Below are 22,754 nucleotides of genomic sequence, written 5' to 3' on the forward strand. Positions count from 1 at the left end.
TCTAACATGTAATGTCCCTCTGATGTACTCCTTCCTGATCCTATCCATCCTGGTCACTCCCAATGAGAACCTCAGCATCCACATCTCTGCTACCTCCTGTTCCATTCACTATCTCTCCATGTCCCGACCATCTCAGTCTGGCCTCTCTGACTTTATCTCCAAGGCCTCTAACATGTAATATCCCTGTGATGTACTCCTTCCTGATCCTATCCATCCTGGTCACTCCCAATGAGAACCTCAGCATCCTCATCTCTGCTACCTCCTGTTCCATTCACTATCTCTCCATGTCCCGACCATCTCAGTCTGGCCTAAAGGACTTTATCTCCAAGGCCTCTAACATGTAATGTCCCTCTGATGTACTCCTTCCTGATCCTATCCATCCTGGTCACTCCCAATGAGAACCTCAGCATCCACATCTCTGCTACCTCCTGTTCCATTCACTATATCTCCATGTCCCGACCATCTCAGTCTGGCCTAAAGGACTTTATCTCCAAGGCCTCTAACATGTAATGTCCCTCTGATGTACTCCTTCCTGATCCTATCCATCCCGGTCACTCCCAATGAGAACCTCAGCATCCACATCTCTGCTACCTCCTGTTCCATTCACTATCTCTCCGTGTCCCGACCATCTCAGTCTGGCCTCTCTGACTTTATCTCCAAGGACTTTAACATGTAATGTCCCTCTGATGTACTCCTTCCTGATCCTATCCATCCTGGTCACTCCCAATGAGAACCTCAGCATCCACATCTCTGCTACCTCCAGTTCTATTCACTATATCTCCATGTCCCGACCATCTCAGTCTGGCCTAAAGGACTTTATCTCCAAGTCCTCTAACATGTAATGTCCCTCTGATGTACTCCTTCCTGATCCTATCCATCCTGGTCACTCCCAATGAGAACCTCAGCATCCACATCTCTGCTACCTCCTGTTCCATTCACTATCTCTCCATGTCCCGACCATCTCAGTCTGGCCTCTCTGACTTTATCTCCAAGGCCTCTAACATGTAATATCCCTGTGATGTACTCCTTCCTGATCCTATCCATCCTGGTCACTCCCAATGAGAACCTCAGCATCCTCATCTCTGCTACCTCCTGTTCCATTCACTATCTCTCCATGTCCCGACCATCTCAGTCTGGCCTAAAGGACTTTATCTCCAAGGCCTCTAACATGTAATGTCCCTCTGATGTACTCCTTCCTGATCCTATCCATCCTGGTCACTCCCAATGAGAACCTCAGCATCCACATCTCTGCTACCTCCTGTTCCATTCACTATATCTCCATGTCCCGACCATCTCAGTCTGGCCTAAAGGACTTTATCTCCAAGGCCTCTAACATGTAATGTCCCTCTGATGTACTCCTTCCTGATCCTATCCATCCCGGTCACTCCCAATGAGAACCTCAGCATCCACATCTCTGCTACCTCCTGTTCCATTCACTATCTCTCCGTGTCCCGACCATCTCAGTCTGGCCTCTCTGACTTTATCTCCAAGGACTTTAACATGTAATGTCCCTCTGATGTACTCCTTCCTGATCCTATCCATCCTGGTCACTCCCAATGAGAACCTCAGCATCCACATCTCTGCTACCTCCAGTTCTATTCACTATATCTCCATGTCCCGACCATCTCAGTCTGGCCTAAAGGACTTTATCTCCAAGTCCTCTAACATGTAATGTCCCTCTGATGTACTCCTTCCTGATCCTATCCATCCTGGTCACTCCCAATGAGAACCTCAGCATCCACATCTCTGCTACCTCCAGTTCTATTCACTATATCTCCATGTCCCAACCATCTCAGTCTGGCCTAAAGGACTTTTTCTCCAAGGACTCTAACATGTAATGTCCCTCTGATGTACTCCTTCCTGATCCTATCCATCCTGGTCACTCCCAATGAGAACCTCAGCATCCTCATCTCTGCTACATCCAGTTCTGCTGCCTGACTCAAGAACAGTCAATAGTTTACAATAGTTTACAGAACTAGGATTAGCAGTTCAAGCACAAATGCTAATCAATAAATACTTGTTCCTGATCATATCCATCCTGGTCACTCCCAATGAGAACCTCAGCATCCTCATCTCTGCTACCTCCAGTTCTGCTTCCTGTCTTTGCGCACATGCAGTATATCATCAGAAATAAAAGCATAGGGTGGGGGAGGGGGGGAGTAATGATAAAAATAAAAGTATTAAATATAAAAATATAAGTATAAAAGTGTTCAATTCCACCCTCGGCCCTCTCTGTGTGGAGTTTGCATGTTCTCCACGTGCATCCGTGGGTTTTCTCCGGGTACTCCGGAGAGTGTGAATGGTTGTTTGTCTCTATGTGCCCTGTGATTGGCTGGCCACCAGTCCAGGGTGTACCCCGCCTCTCGCCCGAAGACAGCTGGGATAGGCTCCAGCACCCACCGCGACCCTCGTGAGGAAAAGCGGTAGAAAATGAATGAATGAATGAAGTATAAAAGTATGATAAAAATTAGGATTAGAATCATAATGCCCTTTATTGTCATTTTACATATAGTAGAATGAAATTGCAGCAGCTCCATTTTCAATGTAAGACAGTATGACAGTACAAAATATAGAAATTAGAAGAATAAATAGAAGAATAAATAATAAATAACAAAGGGTCTACATTGTATGAGGACGATTGGCGATTATGGCCTGGACCTGATCAACCACAACAAACCCAACGTGGTGAAAGTGAATTTAACAGTGGTTGTCTGTCCATGTTTGTCTGCCCAGGATATCCAATGAATCTTCCCTGGTATCAGAAAAGGAGCGTGGTCGCACCAGAGGTCCAAGACGGCGACTCATAGATTACAGCAAAACATCAGCGGAAGCTTCTCCACTCGTGTTCAATCGTGTCAACAACGCCGGTTCCGAGGACAGCAACTCTGAACACTCATTTGCATCGTACAGCAGCTCCCCCAGTCAAGAACTACCTTGCAATTTACCCAGACACTATCGGGCCGCCTCCCCGCTATGTCCTCCATTCAGCAGCTACGGACCTCAAGCCACCGCGCATGCTGGCTTCTACCACAGTCCCAGGCATCAGCCCCACCAAGGATACTACAACGAGGACGTGATATACCCTCCGTATGTCGACATGCCTTGGACTTATCGCAACCAGCAGGCTCCCTGTCTGTCCAACAGATACGAGTACCGCTACAAAGAAGCTCCGCAGAGGCTGGTGGCTCCTGATAGCAGACATTCACCCTCCTCGTCCCCGCAATGGGATCATCCGCAGTACGGCTCAAACGGCCTCCCGCGACAAGTGGTGAGCGAACAGCTGAAATCGTGGCACCGACGCAGTCAGCTCAAAGGACCCAGGTCACGGTCCCTTGACAGACAGGGAGCGGTCAGGATCAAACACATGGTGGCTCGGGAGTCACCCAGAAACCAGAATCAAAGGTACCATGAGCAGGTAGGCCCGACTTCAATTATATGAAATGAATAGTCAATCATGGTCATCGTTGGTGGTTTCGAGTTGGTGATCTCCAATTAATTATTTCATTGTTACTGACGTGCAGGTCATCCAAAGAAGAACCGCGGATGACGCTCAAGAACGATGGCTGGTAGACAATGGCACTCACTACGTAAGTGAAGTGTGAATCGACGCTTCTTCAAAGAGTTGAACACAATTAAATGCCAACAGTTCACTTTGAGGTGGCACGGTGGGCGAGTGTTTAGCATGCAGACCTCACAGCTAGGAGACCAGGGTTCGATTCCACCCTCAGCCATCTCATTTTCTACCGCTTATACTCACAGCTATCCCAGCTGTCTTCAGGCGAGAGGCGGGGTACACCCTGGACTGGTGGCCAGCCAATCACAGGGCACATATAGACAAACAACCATTCACACTCACATTCATACCTATGGACAATTTGGAGTCGCTAATTAACCTAGCATGTTTTTGGAATGCACAGACTTCACAGCTAGGAGACCAGGGTTCGAGTCCACGCTCTGCCATCTCATTTTCTACCGCTTATCACCCTCACAAGGGTCGTGGGGGTGCTGGAGCCTATCCCAGCTGTCTTCAGGCGAGAGGCGGGGTACACCCTGGACTGGTGGTCAGCCAATCACAGGGCACATATAGACAAACAACCATTCACACTCACATTCATACCTATGGACAATTTGGAGTCGCTAATTAACCTAGCATGTTTTTGGAATGCACAGACTTCACAGCTAGGAGACCAGGGTTCGATTCCACCCTCGGCCATCTCTGTGTGGAGTTTGCATGTTGTCCCCTGTGCATGCGTGGGTTTTCTGGGATTTTTAACTAGTTGTATGAAGACTATCAACCACTATTGTAAGATACTGTAAATGAGTCATGTAGAAGACGTATATATTTTTGTGTATGCTGGTTCGACTCTGTGCCTTCAAGAGGTTGCTCATTCCAGTTTTGCCACTTAAGATTTGTCTTGTTTACCTGCTTTTTTTTTTTTTTTTTTTTAAACTAGCTTCCGTGTCAGTGGATGTTAATTACAGGTGTACTCACGACTTAAAGAGTAGAGAAACAATGCTATGTTAACATAGAGTACATGAGATTCTCAGTAGCATCACATGAGAAAAAGACTTGAAGCTTGGCAGCTAATGTACATGAAATATGCGAGAGTGCAGATCACAACAGACCAAAGTTTGGTTTGTGGCAAAAAATTACAATCGTAGTAAACGTCATCTACAAAGTAGTAAGTGATCCCCACTCAACTACACGCACTCGCAGTCTCTCACTGTGATTGTATTTATCTGTGATTTAATTTATTGTGACTTGTGACTATCAAATCAACTATCAAGTCAGACTTGAAATTTGTGAAGATAAAAGAGTGAAAGCCTGGTCCGGTTGACTGTTATATAGAAAGGTAACAATCATCTTTCCTTGTGTGCATTTTTACTGTCTTTTTTTTTATTTAAACATTTTTAGGTTTAAAAAAAAAAAAAAAGAGATCCTGTTGTAATATTGTTGCATTCATGACAATGTTTTCCTGTGGAATAAAAGATTTTACTATTGATGAGTTTCAGTTTTTGATATCCTATTCTATTTTTTTTATTTTTTTTTTATTTATTTATATTTTTTATTTCTTTTCTCTCCAAGGACATCCATCCATCCATACACTTTCTATGCCGCTTATCCTCACTAGCGTCGCGGATATGCTATCTCAGCTGTGTTTGGGCGAGAGGCGATGTACACACTGGACTGGTTGCCAGCCAATCGCAGGGCACATATATTCAAACAACCATTCACACTCACATTCATACCTATGGACAATTTGGAAACCGGAGTACCTGGAGAAAGAAAACCCACACAGATACCAAGCGGCCCCGCGTATTAACCCCTTGGCCACCGTGTGGCCTTCTCCAAGGACATTTTAACAGTGAATGATGATCTGAATGAGAAATTATGTGTTTCAAAATATTTATTTTAATGAAATCCTCCCTTTTAAGAACACAGTATCCATCAACTGTTGGTTGCAAAACAAAAGGTACAAAATATTTCTTTGCAAATCTTGTTTTGCAGGTGTTTCAAGGTGTGTTCACTTGAACGGAGCATTTCCTGTTGTAATTTTTGGAACCATACTTAATGGAACTGTCTCAGTTATTAAGTTTGTTTTGTTTTTTTTCTGCAAATGTGTATTATATAAACCTTGTGAGTACAAGCGGTATATAAAATGGATGGGTGAAGAACTTTTCACTTTTAATATATGCTTTGTACTATATTCGTGATACAAATATAAAGATCAATTGTGTTGTGTATTATTATTTTGTAAACTGAAAAACCCATCAGAAGAACTGCTGGCTTTTATTTTGAAGGCGACGGATTAAGTTTACGGAAAAGATTGCAACTTCCGGAACGGATTGTGTTTTGTTTTTCGATGAATAATTCACCTTCCTGGTTTGAAGACTACCTTGTCAGGTAAGTTGCGTGTATTTAATGATATCGCAGTTAGAAATGTCTTTCCTACATTTGCTCGAAAAGCCGCAAAGTGTTTCGTAGCGTACGTTTGTGTCGCGGTTTGCCAATTATCTTCCCAAACACTGGTCGCCTGTTTGCCAGCTCAGCGCTAGCTTGGAGGTAACGTTAGCGAGAGGAAACATGAACGGGATGTTCATGATTACATATTTGTCTTCAGATTTATTTTCCATGTCAAATTAATTAATACGCTCTTTGACGTATAGAGTAAAACGAGTCAGGTGTGCTTGCAACCGACCAGTCCGTGTATTAATGTTTGTTGTTTACATTGTGCTCTCCGTCTGACGCTTTGCTAAGTCACATCCGTTGTCTGCCAGGCTTTGCTAAGCTGCTCCACAACACTGAAGCGTTTTGGTTCGGTTGACATCTGGGATTTATTCCTGTCGTCTTTATGCTGTCGGTTGTTAACTAAGGTCACACATTTTCCCTTTTAAAGTATTAGATAACCAGATTGATTCATGACAAAACATTTCTGTTCATCCATTTCGCATTGATGCCACTGAACCTCTCAGGACAATGTGTTACTTGGTACGTGAATGCATCTTTCGGTTTTAAATCCGCATTGTTGAGTACCTGTGGGGGAAAAAACTGTCCAATTGGTTCTTTTGGTCTAAGTTTAAATGTTTACTGTCACAGTAAAGAAACTGTATTTTTTTTCTTTTAGCAATTCTTCATTAATGGTCAGAATCATAATATCAGAATCATTTCAGTGTGTATGAGAATGGAATTAAATAATAATGTCTACAGATTTATTCTCATTGAAAAGTGCAGTATTTTTCATCGTCGCATACCACACCATACAATAATACGGTGGCCGGCAGTTGATAAACACAGAATTATAAATAATTAAATACTCACAAACACCATAAAACACATATACAGGGAATATGCTGCAGTAATTACATATAAATGCAGAGATGAGGACGCTGAGGTTCACATTGAGTGTGACCAGGATGGATGTGATCAGGAACAAGGAATAAGGAAGTATTTATTTATGAGTTTATTTATTAGCATTTGTGCTTGAGCTGCTGTGTTTTTCCAAAGAGGATAGATTAAAAACTTGCATGACGCAAGACCTGCGGTGTCATACTTCCACGCTGCGGAAGTCGCCAGACCAAGAAAAGTGTGACAAAACGTGTGTAAAAAAGGGTTTGTGTGTGTGCGTTTGGAAGTGAAGAATGAGCTAAAGTCTGACTGCACTACGGTACATGGGTCCAATGCTAGTTCTGTAAACTATTGACAGTTCTTGAGTCAGGAAACAGAACTGGAGGTAGCAGAGATGAAGATGCTAGGGTTCTCATTGGGAGTGACCAGGATGGATAGGACCAGGAAGGAGTACATTAAATTGACATTACATGTTAGAGGCCTTGGAGATAAAGTCAGTATTCGGCCAGACTGAGATGGTCGGGACATGGAGAGATAGTGAATGGAACATGAGGTAGCAGAGATGAGTATGCTGAGGTTCTCATTGGGAGTGACCAGGATGGATAGGATCAGCAAGGAGTACATCAGAGGGACATTACATGTTAGAGTTCTTGGAGATAAAGTCCTTTAGGCCAGACTGAGATGTTGGGACATGGAGAGATAGTGAATGGAACAGGAGGTAGCAGAGATGAGGATGCTGAGGTTCTCATTGGGAGTGACCAGGATGGATAGGATCAGCAAGGAGTACATCAAATTGACATTACATGTTAGAGGCCTTGGAGATAAAGTCAGTATTCGGCCAGACTGAGATGGGTGGGACCTTTCCAGAGGAGAGATAGTGATTTTTTTTGGTAGAAGGATTCTGCGTTTAGGGCTGCCAGGTAGGAGGCGTAAAGGAAGATCAAAGATGAGGTTTATGGATGTAGTGGAGGAGGACATGAGGGTAGTTGTTGTGAGAGCGGCAGATGCAGAAGACAGGTTTGGAATGGAGGCGATGGGTTTCCTGTGGTGACCCCTGAAGGGAAAAAAGCCAAAAGAGAAAGACGACAAAGACAAAGAATTTAAGAATAGTGTAATAACTGATAATACAGTATTTGACACTATTTTAGAAAAACTATCTATCAATCTATTTTGATGAGGTTTTATTAATAGTAAAAAAAATGCATATTAAATGCCATGTTACATATTATTTTGCCTAAATTAAGCATTTCAAGGCATACAAATGGCTAAACAAACCAAAATACAAGTGTAAGGCATTCAAAATACGTTATAGCATAGTGTAGTGTTCAACACTAGTCACTAGGTGTCAGTAATGTTACTGTTATGTTTAGTGAGACACACAAACATCACATTTGGTCGCCAGAACAACAGGCATTTATTGCATCTATATGTAAATACACACGAGCACAAGTCTAATTTAGATCTTAAATGATTTATTTACTCATACTATGTCTAATGTATTGTATAATAATATAGGGGTGTTAGTTCTACTCTAGACCGCTCTAAAATGTATTTAGAAGGTTGTAAACAAGTTGTTTATGCTCCCATTATGCAAATATATGATTTATAAATAAGTAAACTATCTTGATGTGCTTTCTTTCGCTACTGAGAAGTAGAATAAAACTTGACTTTACTCATACTATGTCCAATGTATTGTATAACAATATAGGGGTGTTAGTTTTACTCTAGACCGCTCTAATGATGTTTTAAAATGTATTGAGAAGGTCGTAAACAAGTTGTTTATGCTCCCATTATGCAAATATATGATTTATAAATAAGGAAACTATCTTGATGTGCTTTCTTTAGCTACTGAGAAGTAGAATAAAACTTGACTTGACAATTGTATAATAATATAGGGGTGTTAGTTTTACTCTAGACCGCTCTAATAATGTTTTAAAATGTATTTAGAAGGTCGTGAACAAGTTGTTTATGCTCCAATTATGCAAATATATGATTTATAAATAAGGAAACTATCTTAATGCGCTAGCTACTGAGAAGTAGAATAAAACTTGACTTGACTATTGTTTAATAATATAGGGGTGTTAGTTTTACTCTAGACCGCTCTAATAATGTTCTAAAATGTATTTAGAAGGTTGTAAACAAGTTGTTTATGCTACAATTATGCAAATATATGATTTATAAATAAGGAAAGTATCTTGATGTGCTTTCTTTAGCTACTGAGAAGTAGAATAAAACTTGACATATCTGACAAAAACTTCATTTTGCTTGTACTTGTGTTTTTCTCAGGAGTAAATTGAAGTGGACCGTTTCCAGCAGAACACAGGGACTGTGAGCGGGTCATCAGGCAGTCTCCCTATGTCAGGCCGAAACGGGTCTGCAAGTGATGCAGACTGCCCGATCTCAGAGGACTGCCAGGTCCCGGATGTGGAACTAATGGAGCTGGGGCCGCTGCTGGAGGAGGGAGGGGTTCGACAGTCCACCTCCAAAGGCATCCACCCAGAGGTAGAACTTTGAAATAACATCCCCCTTACGAGACAAAATGTGTGTCGAACTTCAGTCATCCTCTCTTTTTTTTTAAAGGGAGCGGCGATGCTGGCAGATGACGAAGACGAGGAGGATGAGGTGGGAGAGGTCCTGACCTTGCCGCTTCAGGCCCACCACGCCATGGAGAAGATGGAAGAGTTTGTACACAAAGTAAGTCTGACTTTCCGTACTCCACCACTTTATTGCAAATGTTTGTTTTGGCTACTATACACTCAGGTTGGGTGAGTTAGACAGCACAATGCTATAAGGTGTGGCTACCTTTTCATTCCTACAACTCCAACCTGTCAGTCAGCTCAGGCGTTGCCTTTTGGCGTGGAACCGCCCTCCCTTCAAATATGTTGACATCAAGAACTTCCACAAGAACTTTCCATGCAGTAGAACGAGCGTCTTGCATTATTGTAGCCATTCGTGCAAGTGTACTTAATGTTAGTGACACTTCTTTCATTTAGACCAGTGGTGGGCAAAGTATGGCCCGGGGGCCACATGTGGTCCACCAATAGTTTGAATCCGGCCCGCCAGTTGCTTTCTAAGTATTTCAACTTTTAATTTTCAAACTAAAAACATGACTTCCAAGTCGGATGTCTTTTCATTCATTCATTCGTTTTCTACCGCTTATACTCACAAGGGTCGCGGGGGTGCTGGAGCCTATCCCAGCTGTCTTCAGGCGACAGGCGGTGTACACCCTGGACTGGTGGCCAGCCAATCACAGGGCACATATAGACAAACAACCATTCACACTCACATTCATACCTATGGACAATTTGGAGTCGCTAATTAACGTAGCATTTTTTGGAATGTGGGAGGAAACCGGAGTACCCGGGGAGAACTTGGGTGGAATTGAACCCGGGGTCTCCTAGCTGTGAGGTCTGCGCGCTAACCACACGACCACCGTGCAGCCAAGTTTGGATCATTCCTGGTCTAAATCCAATTGAGAACATTTGGGGATGGATGACAAGGGAAGTATACAAAAAAAATATAGTATAATTATAGTACTAGTAATTAGTATAGTATAGTAATTAAAGTATAAACTATAAGTATACAATTTGGAGTCGCCAATTAACCTAGCATGTTTTTGGAATGCGCAGACCTCACAGCTCGGATACCCGGGTTCAATTCCACCCTCGGCCATCTCTGTGTCGAGTTCTCCCCGTGCATGCGTGGGTTTTCTCCGGGTACTCCGGTTTCTTCCCAAATTCCAAAAACATGCTAGGCTAATTAGCGACTCCAAATTGTCCATAGGTATGAATGTGAGTGTGAATGGTTGTTTGTCTATATGTGCCCTGTGACTGGCTGGCCACTAATCCAGCGTGTACCCCGCCTCTTTCCCGAAGACAGCTGGGATAGGCTCCAGGATCCCCCCCCCCCGCGACCCTCGTGAGGATAAGCGGTAGAAAATGAAAATAAATGAATGTTTTTGGAATGTGGGAGGAAACCGGAGTACCCGGAGAAAACCCACGCATGCACGGGGAGAACATGCAAACTCCACACAGAGATGGCCGAGGGTGGGATTGAACTCAGGTCTCCTAGCTGTGAGGTCTGTGCGCTAACCACTCATCCTCATTGTCTTTTTTAGTAAAAAAAAACCCAAATAAGATAAAATGAGACAAATTATTCAAGGAAAATTCTAAGCATGTGTGTTCAATATATGTTCTGCCCCCCTCCCCCGGACAATTTTGTTAACTCAATGCGGCCCACGAGTCCAAATATTTGCCCACCCCTAATCTAGACCTTCACAGTCATAAAGAATTCAGACATCTGATAATAAAATGTACCATTTGCTGTGCAGGTTTGGGAGGGGCGCTGGAGAGTCATTCCCTTCCATGTCCTGCCAGAGTGGCTCAAGGACAACGATTACCTCCTACATGGACATCGCCCCCCCATGCCTTCGTTCCGGGCCTGCTTCGGAAGCATCTTCAGGATTCACACCGAAACCGGAAACATTTGGACTCATCTGTTAGGTCAGAATTCCAAGATGTGTCGTTTTGGGTCCCGTGTTTATATTTCTGTCAGGGGCCTTCGGTGTTAAGATATGCGTCATTGCCTAACTCTTTTCTCTCCCTCAGGGCTGATTTTATTCCTGTGTCTGGGCACGTTAACCATGTTGCGGCCCAACATGTATTTCATGGCCCCGCTCCAAGAAAAAGTGGTGTTTGGGATGTTCTTCCTGGGTGCTGTGCTGTGCCTCAGTTTCTCCTGGCTTTTTCATACCGTCTACTGCCACTCTGAGAAAGTGTCCCGCACCTTCTCCAAGTAAGACGCTTTTCCACACTCGTCGCAAATACTTACAAATACTTTATTTGTTTCAAACATGCTCAACAAGTTCCACGGAGAAACATAATGTTTACTCTTGCATTAATTAGCATGACCGAAAAAGCTTGTTTAACATGCAACAATTAACAGATGGGTTATAAGATCCATCCATCTGTTTTCTATGCCGCTTATCCTCACTAGGGTCACAGGGTTATGCTGGAGCCTATCCCAGCTGACTTCAGGCAAAAGGCGGGGTACAACCTGGACTGGTCCCCAGCCAATCACAGGGCACATATAGACAAACAACCATTCACACTCACATTCATACCTATGGACAATTTGGAGTCGCTAATTAACCTAGCATGTTTTTGGAATGTGGGAGGAATACCGGAGTACCCGGAGAAAACCCACGCATGCACGGGGAGAACATGCAAAGGTTGGAATGGCTGAGGGTGGAATTGAACCCAGGTCTCCTAGCTGTGAGGTCTGCGCGCTAACCACTCGACTACCGTGCCGCGGGTACTCCGGTTTCCTCCCACATTCCAAAAACATGCTAGGTTAATTAGCGACTCCAAATTGTCCATAGGTATGAATGTGAGTGTGAATGGTTGTTTGTCTATATGTGATTGGCTGGAGGGTGTACCCCCGCCAGCTGGGATAGGCTCCAGCAACAACCATTCACACTCACATTCATTCATTGAATTTAGAGTCGACAATTAGCCTTTTTTGGAATGGGGGAGGAAAACCGGAGTAAGGGAAAACATACAAACTCCACACAGAGATGGCCGAGGGTGGAATTGAACCCTGGTCTCCTAGCTGTGAGGTCTGCGCGCTAAGCACTCGACCACCGTGCCACAGGTACTCCGGTTTCCTCCCATATTCCAAAAACATGCTAGGTTAATTAGCGACTCCAAATTGTCCATAGGTATGAATGTGAGTGTGAATGGTTGTTTGTCTATATGTGCCCTGTGATTGGCTGGCCACCAGTCCAGGGTGTAGAAGACAGCTGGGATAGGCTCCAGCAACCAACGCGACACTCATGAGGAAAAGCGGTAGAGAATGAATGAATGAATGTTTTTTAAGCACGCAGGCCACACATTTAGTAGACCTGAGTTCGATTCCACCTTCGGGCATCTCTGTGTGGAGTTTGCATGTTCTCCCCGTGCATGTGTGGGTTTACTACGGTTTCCTCCCACATTCCAAAAACATGCTAGGTTAATTAGCGACTCCAAATTGTCCATAGGTATGAATGTGAGTGTGAATGGTTGTTTGTCTATATGTGCCCTGTGATTGGCTGGCCACCAGTCCAGGGTGTACCTTGCCTCTCGCCCGAAGACAGCTGGGATAGGCTCCAGCACCCCCATCGTGACCCTCATGAGGATAAGCGGTAGAAAATGAATGAATAAACTGTTTGAATGTTGAAGGGAAGCTCATGTTTGTTTTTTTCCCTCAGGCTTGACTACTCAGGCATCGCCCTCCTCATCATGGGCTCCTTTGTGCCCTGGCTGTACTACTCCTTCTACTGTTCTCCTCAGCCTCGACTTATCTACCTCACCATTGTTTGTGTACTCGGCATTGCCGCCATCATTGTGGCCCAGTGGGACCGTTTTTCCACACCTCGACACAGACCCACAAGAGCAGGTGATACGGCACTATAACATTTAATTGTCTAATTCAAGTAGTCAACCAGTGAATGCATCACAGAGCACCAGCTCATTTGCATTGTCGTCTTAGGTGTGTTTATGGGCCTGGGACTCAGCGGCATTGTTCCTACCATGCACTTCACCATCGAAGAGGGCTTCGTTAAGGCCACCACGGTGGGCCAGATGGGTTGGTTCTACCTGATGGGGGCCATGTATATCACTGGTGCTGGTCTGTATGCAGCCAGGATCCCTGAACGCTATTTCCCTGGGAAGTGTGACATATGGGTAAGTGTTTAGTTACTTTTTTTTTTCATATTTCTTTGGATTATTTGGATCTTGGTTTGGATTTTTTATATTCAGTATAGTTACTCCAGACTCCATTCACTGTGCAATATCAGATCAAGCTCCACGTGCAATATTAAGGCTCTAAGTCAGGGGTCTCAAACTCAATTTACTTGGGGGCCACTGGAGCTAGGGTCTGGTTTTCCAAAAAAAACAAACAAACCCACATTTATTAAAAACAGAAAAATGAAAAAAACTTTGCTTTGGTTCCGATTTTCTACAAGAAAAGCTCTGATAAAACATTCCACTGTTCTCAAATATCTTACTTTTTATTTTTCTGCACAAAATAAGATGAAAAATAAATAAACAAATCAAGAATAAAGAAAATCAATCAATCAGTAATAAATAAATAAATATAATAATAATAATAAAAGGGCAAATAATAAAAACTTAATAAACCACATATAGTTGGTGGGTAGACAAATTATTTTTTTCAGATTAAAATGAACAAAGCATTATTAGAGCCCTGTAGACATGACAAAACACGACTATAGTCACATTTATACTCTTTTTATTTACAACATATTGCACAACTGCAGGGTCTTGAGACACATGCTAACTCGCAAACTAGAGAGCTAAAGCGACCTAAACGGTAGCCTGCAAGTTATTTCCTTTAAACAAAAAAACTTACCACTTCCACATGGATAGGGAGGATAACTATTAACAGTTATTTAACCTTTAACATGAACATTAATCAAACGTAATCATTTTTTCTGGGTACATGATACCATACAGCATCCATATCAAACTTGCGCGGGGTCGCACTAACATTAAACTTTCATATCAAGGCGGGGGCCGCATGTTTAAGACCCCTGCTCAAAGTGCAATATATTAACATCTAAGTGAAGTATTTCTATAATGCCTCATATTAACTCCCTAGCAAGATCTCATAGTGCATAGACTGGTCATATATTTCATCTCATTTCATATTATGTGCAAACTGTATTTGTATATAACTTGCTGATTTGTTAATACTTGGGTTGTTTATATTGTTTATTTGTTTATATTGTGTACTGTGTACTCTTGCTGGTGTGCAATGCAAATTTCCCCACTGAGGGACGAATGAAGGCATATCTTATCTTATCTTATTTATTAATATTGAATCCTACTTTGTGGAAATTCGCATATTGCGGTTGAGTGTGGAATTAATAACCACAATAAAAGAGGGACAACAGTATTAGGGAACAGCGAGTGGAAGAGAGTAACTACGATTCTACTACAGAAGATTAAGATTAAGATATGCCTTTATTCGTCCCTCAGCGGGGAAATTTGTATTGCACAGCAGCAAGAGTACAGAGTCAGATAAACAGTACAAAATACACAATATAGCAATATAAACAACCCAAGTACAGTAAACCTCGCATATATCGGAAATTCGCTCACAACGGACAGATAAAAAAGAACCGATTTTTCTGTAATGCATTTCCAATAAAAATTCATTGCATATATCGGATTTTTTATAACGGATTTCGCCTATTTCGGACAAAATCTCCAGTCCCATTCCAATGCATTTCCATTAAATTTCCCTCGCATATATCGGATGGCCGCATCGTGGCGCTCCGATTCGCCGAATCGTGACAGGCCGCTATACGACGTCATTTGCAGCGTTTGCAGCGTTGCCTGCGCGTCCAGGTACATTGGAAACATAGTCAAGGAAGTGCCTTTTAATAACGGATAAAATCCCATTTACGCATATACCGGATATAAATCCGATATATGCGTAAAACGGACATTTTCCGGTATACGCATATAACGGATTTCGCTTACATCGGACAAAACCAGTGGGAACAATTGAATCCGATATATCCGAGGTTTACTGTATAACTCTGGGTAAAATTGCTGATTTGTTAATACTTGGGTTGTTTATTTGTTTATATTGTGTATTTTGTACTGCACAACTGATTCTGTACTCTTGCTGCTGTGCAATGCAAATTTCCCCACTGAGGGACGAATGAAAGCATCTTATCTTATTTATTAATATTGAATCCTACTTTGTGGAAATTTGCATATTGCGGTTGAGTGTGGAACCAATAACCACAATCAAATATTGGGGAACTTCGAGTGGACGAGAGTCACTACGATTCTACTACAGAAAGCGTCTTTTCTACAATAATTCACAATATTCTGTGACACAGACGTGTGACAGTAAAACAGGATAAGCATTATCCATTTTTAGCGTGATGTATACATTCCTTGGTGCAAATAACAACTCTGCTCTTCTTTCTCCTTCCAGTTCCACTCCCATCAAATTTTTCACGTTCTGGTCGTGGCAGCGGCATTCATCCATTTCTACGGTGTTTCTAATCTCCAGGAGTTCCGCTACGGTCTGGAGGGAGGATGCACAGATGACTCTTTGCTCTGAGACGCCTGACTTGTGACTTGTTTGTTTTTTTTTTTTTGTCCTTATAGCCCCCTGCAAAGCACCACATGCATACACACACACACACACACACACACATATACAGTAAAAATGCTGCTGGAATTCCTTATATTTACTTATTGATCTTCATCAATGTCTGATTTGCTCACAGGTTGTGTGTGAGCTTTGCTTTGGTGTTATTTTTTTTTTTATTTATCCATTCCACTCCTCCGGCTTATTTTTGCTCCAGCAAAGTAGCATTAATTAGCCAATGAGCATTAACGGGAGTCCTCAATCATCACTATTTTTTTTTTTTTTGTCAGTAATAAAACTTGAAAGTTGCATCCCAAGTAAGATCAATTGAATTACAAAACCACGCATCGGCCTCCGTAGTCATAGGGTAACGCGAGTATTGTTTAGAAGTGCTGTAGCGGTGGGAACCAATCATTTTTGGATGAATGTACTGTATGTTGTTTTGGTGCAGAACAACACTCCAGGTCAATTGAAGCGGTAAAGCGGACACACACACACACGCACACATATATATAGAAATAGGTGCTGTGTACCGATATACCGGATGTGTAAAAATTACTGTCGGAACAAAATATGTCATACAAACACAAACCAATATATGACCCCTCTGTAGCAGGAGTGGAAGACTCCGAAATCCGAGCTTAAACGCACTTAAATTTGACTCAAAACTGTCATGAAGTGTATATAATTTGAATTTACATACATGAATTGAATAGCTTGTTCAATAATGGCTTGAAAAAATGATTTTTTTTTTAATGCTACCATTGTTATAGCATGAAAACATGAGTTTACTTTCATTGGGTACATTCCTCTACTAGAGAAAACGAATAAGAATAGATTAAAGCATGTATTAATTAACCTCCCCTGTCATTATTTTTCAGTCAAACAACACATATTTTTTAATAACTACATTTAGCTCCTATGGGCCACGCACAATGTACAGATTGTGTATTTCTGTCAGTTCCGAGCTTCCTTTTTGTGTTAGATTCCACATGCAATCCGAGGTGTAAATAGCAAATTTCACCTCCTGTTGTGTGTTCTTAAAATTAGAGACTTTGAATTGACGTATGGGGGGGGTTTAAAAATGTGTTCATGTGTGATTGATATAAAAAAAAAAAAAAAAACTTTAGTATTCCTGTGCCTTAGGCCAATGGAAACGTTTGAAGTTAAAATGGCCTATCTTAACAGTCAAGGAATCCACAATGATTTCCAAACGTAGACTCGTCTTGTTTTCCTCGCCATATACAATCAAATCATGATGGAAGCTACAACCCCACAGATAGGTTGTATCAACTGCTGTTTAAGACTACTTTTTCTAGGTCAACTTATTCAAGCTTTATTACAAAAAACTAAACCTATGTGTATTCTTGACTTTGTGTTATGTCCTGTGTAGAAAGTGAGAAATCATACATTTCATTGAAATGTAGGCATAACTATTTATTAATCGTTATCTTGGAAAAAAAATACTGTAATAAATGTTTTTTTTTCCACATGTACACACATGGTGTCCTGTTTTGTATTGTCTCCAGTGGGATTTTGAAGATGTACAGCAGGGGTCTCAAACTCAATTTACCTGGGGGGGCTCTGGAGCTAGAGTCTGGGAAAGGCTGGGCCGCATCAGGTTTTTACAAAAAAAAAAACGCGTTTATTAAAAACAGAAAAATATACAAACTTTTTCAGTACTTTGGTTCCGATTTTCTACACAACCTTTAAACTTAAATAGCCAAAAACGTACCACTTCCACACGGATAGGGAGGATAATTATTAACAGTGATTTAACCTTTAACAGCATCCATATCAAACTTGCGCGGGCCGCACTAACATTAAACTTTCATATCAAGGCGGGGGCCTCAAACTAGTGCCACATTTGCCCCGCGGGCCGCGTGTTTGAGACCCCTGATCTAGTGGTTTTTCAGTGCTTTGGTTACGATTTTCTACAATAAAAGCTCTGATAAAACATTCCACTGTTCTCAAATATCTTAATTTTTATTTTTCTGCACAAAATAAGATGAAAAATAAATAAACAAATCAAGAATAAAGAAAATCAATCAATCAGTAATAAATATAATAATAATAATAAAAACATAAGAAACCACATATAGTTGGTGGGTAGACAAATGATTTTTTTCAGATTAAAATGAACAAAGCATTATTAGAGCCCTGTAGACATGACAAAACACGACTATAGTCACATTTATACTCTTTTTATTTACAACATATTGCGCAACTGCAGGGTCTTGAGACACATGCTAACTCGCAAACTAGAGAGCTAGCGACCTAAACGGTAGCCTTCAAGTTATGTCCTTTAAACTTAAAAAAGCCAAAAACTTACCACTTCCACACGGATAGGGAGGATAACTATTAACAGTTATTTAACCTTTAACATGAACATGAATCAAACGTAATCATTTTTTCTGGGTACATGATACCATACAGCATCCATATCAACATTAAACTTTCATATCAAGGCGGGGGCCTCAAACTAGTGTCCTGCGGGCCATATTTGGCCAGCGGGCTGCGTGTTTGAGACCCCTGATGTACAGTATTAACCTTCATTATCCATCCATTTTCTACTGCTTATTCTCACAAGGGTCGCGGGCATGCTGGAGCCTATCCCAGCCGTCTTCAGGCTAGAGGTGGGGTACACCCTGGACTGGTCGCCAAAAATATACAAATGTTTAATTGATAAAATAGCAACCATTTTAATAGATGTATTTAGTTTTTTTTACTACTGTAATTTTTATAACTTTGCTAAAATAGATTTTGCATTTAGTGTTGAATAAATCAGAGTGCAACTGATTTAACCTTTTGTTTTTTTTTGTTTCTGTTTTTGTTTATTTTCTATGCCACACATCCTCACTTGGGTTGTGGAGGGTTTTTTTGTAATATCTATGTTTATATATGAACATATTATATTAATTTCCACTTTATCGGATAAAGAACATACAATGTAATCTACTTACTCATGCGGGGTTGTTAAAACCAGTGAAAAATAAAAATATATATATATATCTCGTACATTCTATTATACAGTTCCGGAACTAATCATTACGTAGCACTTGTTTCCAGTCGAGTCATTGTAGTGGACGGTAGCGCCCAAGAGGAGCCAGAAATACTATGCTTGCTTTAGCTAACTTATCGTCATTTTTTAAATATTGAATCGTGTTGGTTATATTTTCCATTTTTTGGGTAAGTATTTATATGTCTTTTTTTAAAATATGTGGCTCATTTTAATGTTTTTGTCTCGTAAGTGTTGTTATTCGATCACAGTGTTGTCATTCAGCGTTAATGCAAGGTAAGGAATTCAAAGTGACACCAGGATGTTTTTAATGACAATGCATTGTTCTTGGGTACAGGTTTGGATGTCTGTAATATTTATATTGTTTATTGTAGTTTTGTGGAGTTTGTAATGTAAATATATATGAATCTATGTCCTGTCCATAAATGCCGAAATGAACAATACCGTTTCACTCATCCCTAATTGAAGCCATAATTCAATTCATACTCATACTTCATACTATTATATTACCACAGTTTAGGAAATCAGCATTTAAACGAGAGTAAAAATATGTTAGAGGAACCACTAACTAACTTTATCAAGTGTGGGCTGTTTGTATTGAACTGTTTCTTTCTTGTCTGTTCAAGTTGGTTTTAGACCCCAAGATGGACCTCAATCCACAGGCTAAAGACAGCATTGACCGTGCAGACCTGGTTTCCGAGGACGGGAAGAACAGGAAGTCTGTCTTGTGTCAACGCTGCGGTTCCAAGGTGCTTTGTCCTGGAATGGCTGTGTTTGCAGAGAGAGAGGTAACCTGGAATGTTTATACACGCTGTACTAGTCTTTATGTTGATCAAATCAGTTAGTTTTCCACAAAGGGAAAAGGGAAAAAAATAAATATAAGTATACTATAGTCCTCTATATTTTAAACTTAGTTTCCCACAGGACTATAATCTATTTGTGGTAGTACAATGATGTAATAGTCTAATTTGCATAATTGGCCATGATGCATTTGCCTCATTTGCATGTAATGAACACTCTAGGAGAAGAGGGTAACACAGTGGGGGATGAACACCAATTTAGAACTAAATACTGTATGAACATTCTTCTTTTGCTTCTTTTTGCAATTAATTTTAGTCTGAAAAAGCCTCTTTACTAGATTTGTTGCTTTTTTCGAAAACAGTATCTGGAAGCTGTGTGATTACTTGCTAAATATAGCACCAGTGTCACTATTCCCCTGCTACATCTTCTTATTCTTTGGCAGCCCAGGTAAAGCATGAGGTGTGTTAATAAGCATAAATACATACAATGCTATTAAAATGTGTTTATAAGCAAGGGCGAACAGGTAGGGCTGCCACAAATAGGTCGGAAACATTATTAATATTTTTTTCAACAAAGGAATAGGAGTAACAATATACTGTAGAGCAGGGGTCTCAAACTCAATTTACGTGGGGGCCACTGGAGCTCGGGTCTGGGTGAGACTGGGCCGCATCAGGTTTTCCCAAAAAAAAAAAAATTACAAACTTCGCTTTGGCTCCAATTTTCTACAAGAAAAGCTCTGATAAAACATTCCACTGTTCTCAAATATCTTACTTTTTATTTTTCTACACAAAATAAGATGAAAAATAAATAAACAAATCAAGAATAAAGAAAATCAATCAATCAGTAATAAATAAATAAATAAATATAATAATAATAATAAAACGGCAAATAATAAAAACTTAAGAAACCACATATAGTTGGTGGGTAGACAAATTATTTTTTTCAGATTAAAATGAACAAAGCATTATTAGAGCCCTGTAGACATGACAAAACACGACTATAGTCACATTTATACTCTTTTTATTTACAACATATTGCGCAACTGCAGGGTCTTGAGACACATGCTAACTCGCAAACTAGAGAGCTAGCGACCTAAACGGTAGCCTTCAAGTTATTTCCTTTTAAACTTAAATAGCCAAAAACTTACCACTTCCACACGGATAGGGAGGATAACTATTAACGGTTATTTAACCTTTAACATGAACATTAATGATACGTAATAATGTTTTCTGGGTACATGATACCATACAGCATCCATATCAAACTTGCGCGGGCCGCACTAACATTAAACTTTCATATCAAGGCGGGGGCCTCAAACTAGTGTCCTGCGGGCCACATTTGGCCCGCGGGCCGCATGTTTGAGACCCGTGCTGTAGAATATCCAGCAGTCTTATTATTTTTCTACACTGCTTTAACTTAAAGGACCTAAAAAGTAAATAACAATGTTGTACATTAATTTCTCATTACTGTACAGGAGAGGCTTGCATTTTAAAGGATGCGGGGGTTCTTCAAGGGCACCTTATCTACTGTAGTTGCATCGACAGAGGCACCAATGGGCATAAATCACTCGGATTATAATTTGAGGCAATCTTATGTCACCATATTGCAGTTGTTTTGTCCTACACGAGCCCATAACCATCATATCCTACACACTGCATCAAATTGTTGTTTTTCTCTTCAGCTGATCCTGCCATCCATGCGTAAAAAGAGCAGCCTCAGCTCCACGGATGGCTCTGTGGACGGGGACACACTCTCCGCCCACTGGTTAGTGGGTGAAATGTTTGATTTTGAGAATGTGGGCTTTACTAACGACGTGGGGAGAATCAAGTATCTCATCTGTGCAGACTGTGAGATCGGACCCATCGGCTGGCACTGTTTGGATGACAAGAGAAGTTACTATGTCGCAATAGAACGAGTGAATCATGCATAGTTTATACCAACTGGGTTTTTATTAAAATAATAATAATAATAATAATAAAAGCCAACAGAAATTGAAATGTGCCGACAGGCTTCTAAACCGTCAGAACTGACACTTATTCCTCCCACACATGCATTTGATTCCGAGTGTGTGTGGAAATCTGAGTGACTGTGTTCTTCAAACTGTATGAATATTGTACTCTAATAAAAAATAAATGTGGTTAATTTGGTGTCTTGAAAGTGACCTACATTTCATACATGGCATTGAAAGGTCTACAGGTCCCCTTTTGTAGTATTACATCATTATGAAATAACTTTACTTTTGTTCTTTTCGTAAATTACAGTATGTAAAATTAGAAAAAACATGCCATTTGTCATTGTAAATATACTTTATACCGCTTTTATACCGCTTGGTGTCAGCATAACCATTTAAGCATTAAGCAGTTGTTATTGTCGCCAGAATCTGTCAATCAAACTCTTTGCCCCCGCCTACTAGGCCGACTCCAACCAATCAGCAACAAGAATACGAGCTATTATTTGTATGCAACAGTTTTGACCTAAACTGACGAAAGATGAAAGAAAACTAGTTTGACAGTATTTCCGTATACAATCAAGTAATAACTAAATTATATAAAGCTCACAATACAATATGAATGTCCGTCTCCTGTTTAGCAAACTAATGTTTGTATTTCAAAAGCATTTAGTAGGTAAAGTAGGCAAATGTTTCTTAGCAATCAACTCAATTTAAGCTGTGCTCATTTACTATAAATCGTAGTATTTATACTTTACTTCATTATGACATATATAATATGGGTGATATGGTGTCATATGTTTTTTAATAAAATACATATTTAAATTTTATTTAAACAAACAGCTGAGCTATGCCTCCTGCCTGCCCAATCAGCAGGCTCCTCTAGACCATTTAAAAACAGAGATCCGGTCGCAGCGGAATGATTTGGTAGGTGAGTTCGATTTAAGAACCGTGTGGCGTTGCCTTTG

At 40.8% G+C, this 22,754-nt stretch overlaps 3 protein-coding genes across 4 annotated transcripts in view; all 3 read left to right on the plus strand.

Annotated features, from left to right (window-relative positions):
• inavab (innate immunity activator b) overlaps nucleotides 1-5,006 on the plus strand; it is a 30,575-nt gene extending 25,569 nt beyond the window's left edge. For both annotated transcript variants that reach the window (XM_058055856.1, XM_058055857.1), the window contains exons 10-11: nucleotides 2,734-3,415; nucleotides 3,522-5,006. In XM_058055856.1, the coding sequence (XP_057911839.1) occupies nucleotides 2,734-3,415; nucleotides 3,522-3,602 (763 nt within the window). In that variant the 3' untranslated portion in view covers nucleotides 3,603-5,006. The remainder of the gene's footprint in view (nucleotides 1-2,733; nucleotides 3,416-3,521) is intronic.
• Nucleotides 5,007-5,807: 801 nt separating this feature from the next.
• On the plus strand, nucleotides 5,808-16,084 carry adipor1a (adiponectin receptor 1a). The gene is made up of 8 exons (XM_058055882.1): nucleotides 5,808-5,905; nucleotides 9,134-9,349; nucleotides 9,428-9,541; nucleotides 11,178-11,349; nucleotides 11,455-11,641; nucleotides 13,095-13,282; nucleotides 13,376-13,569; nucleotides 15,860-16,084. The coding sequence occupies exons 2-8, from the start codon at nucleotides 9,203-9,205 to the stop codon at nucleotides 15,986-15,988; spliced, it is 1,131 nt and encodes a 376-aa protein (XP_057911865.1). The 5' UTR covers nucleotides 5,808-5,905; nucleotides 9,134-9,202; the 3' UTR covers nucleotides 15,989-16,084.
• Nucleotides 16,085-19,057: 2,973 nt separating this feature from the next.
• Nucleotides 19,058-21,985, plus strand: rabif (RAB interacting factor). Its single transcript, XM_058055896.1, has 3 exons — nucleotides 19,058-19,207; nucleotides 19,664-19,825; nucleotides 21,520-21,985. Exons 2-3 carry the CDS (start codon nucleotides 19,682-19,684, stop codon nucleotides 21,766-21,768), a joined length of 393 nt encoding a protein of 130 aa, XP_057911879.1. The 5' UTR covers nucleotides 19,058-19,207; nucleotides 19,664-19,681; the 3' UTR covers nucleotides 21,769-21,985.
• The last annotated feature ends 769 nt before the right edge of the window (nucleotides 21,986-22,754 follow it).

The sequence above is a fragment of the Doryrhamphus excisus genome, chromosome 18 (assembly GCF_030265055.1).
Source record: "Doryrhamphus excisus isolate RoL2022-K1 chromosome 18, RoL_Dexc_1.0, whole genome shotgun sequence".
In the NCBI taxonomy this organism is placed as follows: domain Eukaryota; kingdom Metazoa; phylum Chordata; class Actinopteri; order Syngnathiformes; family Syngnathidae; genus Doryrhamphus; species Doryrhamphus excisus.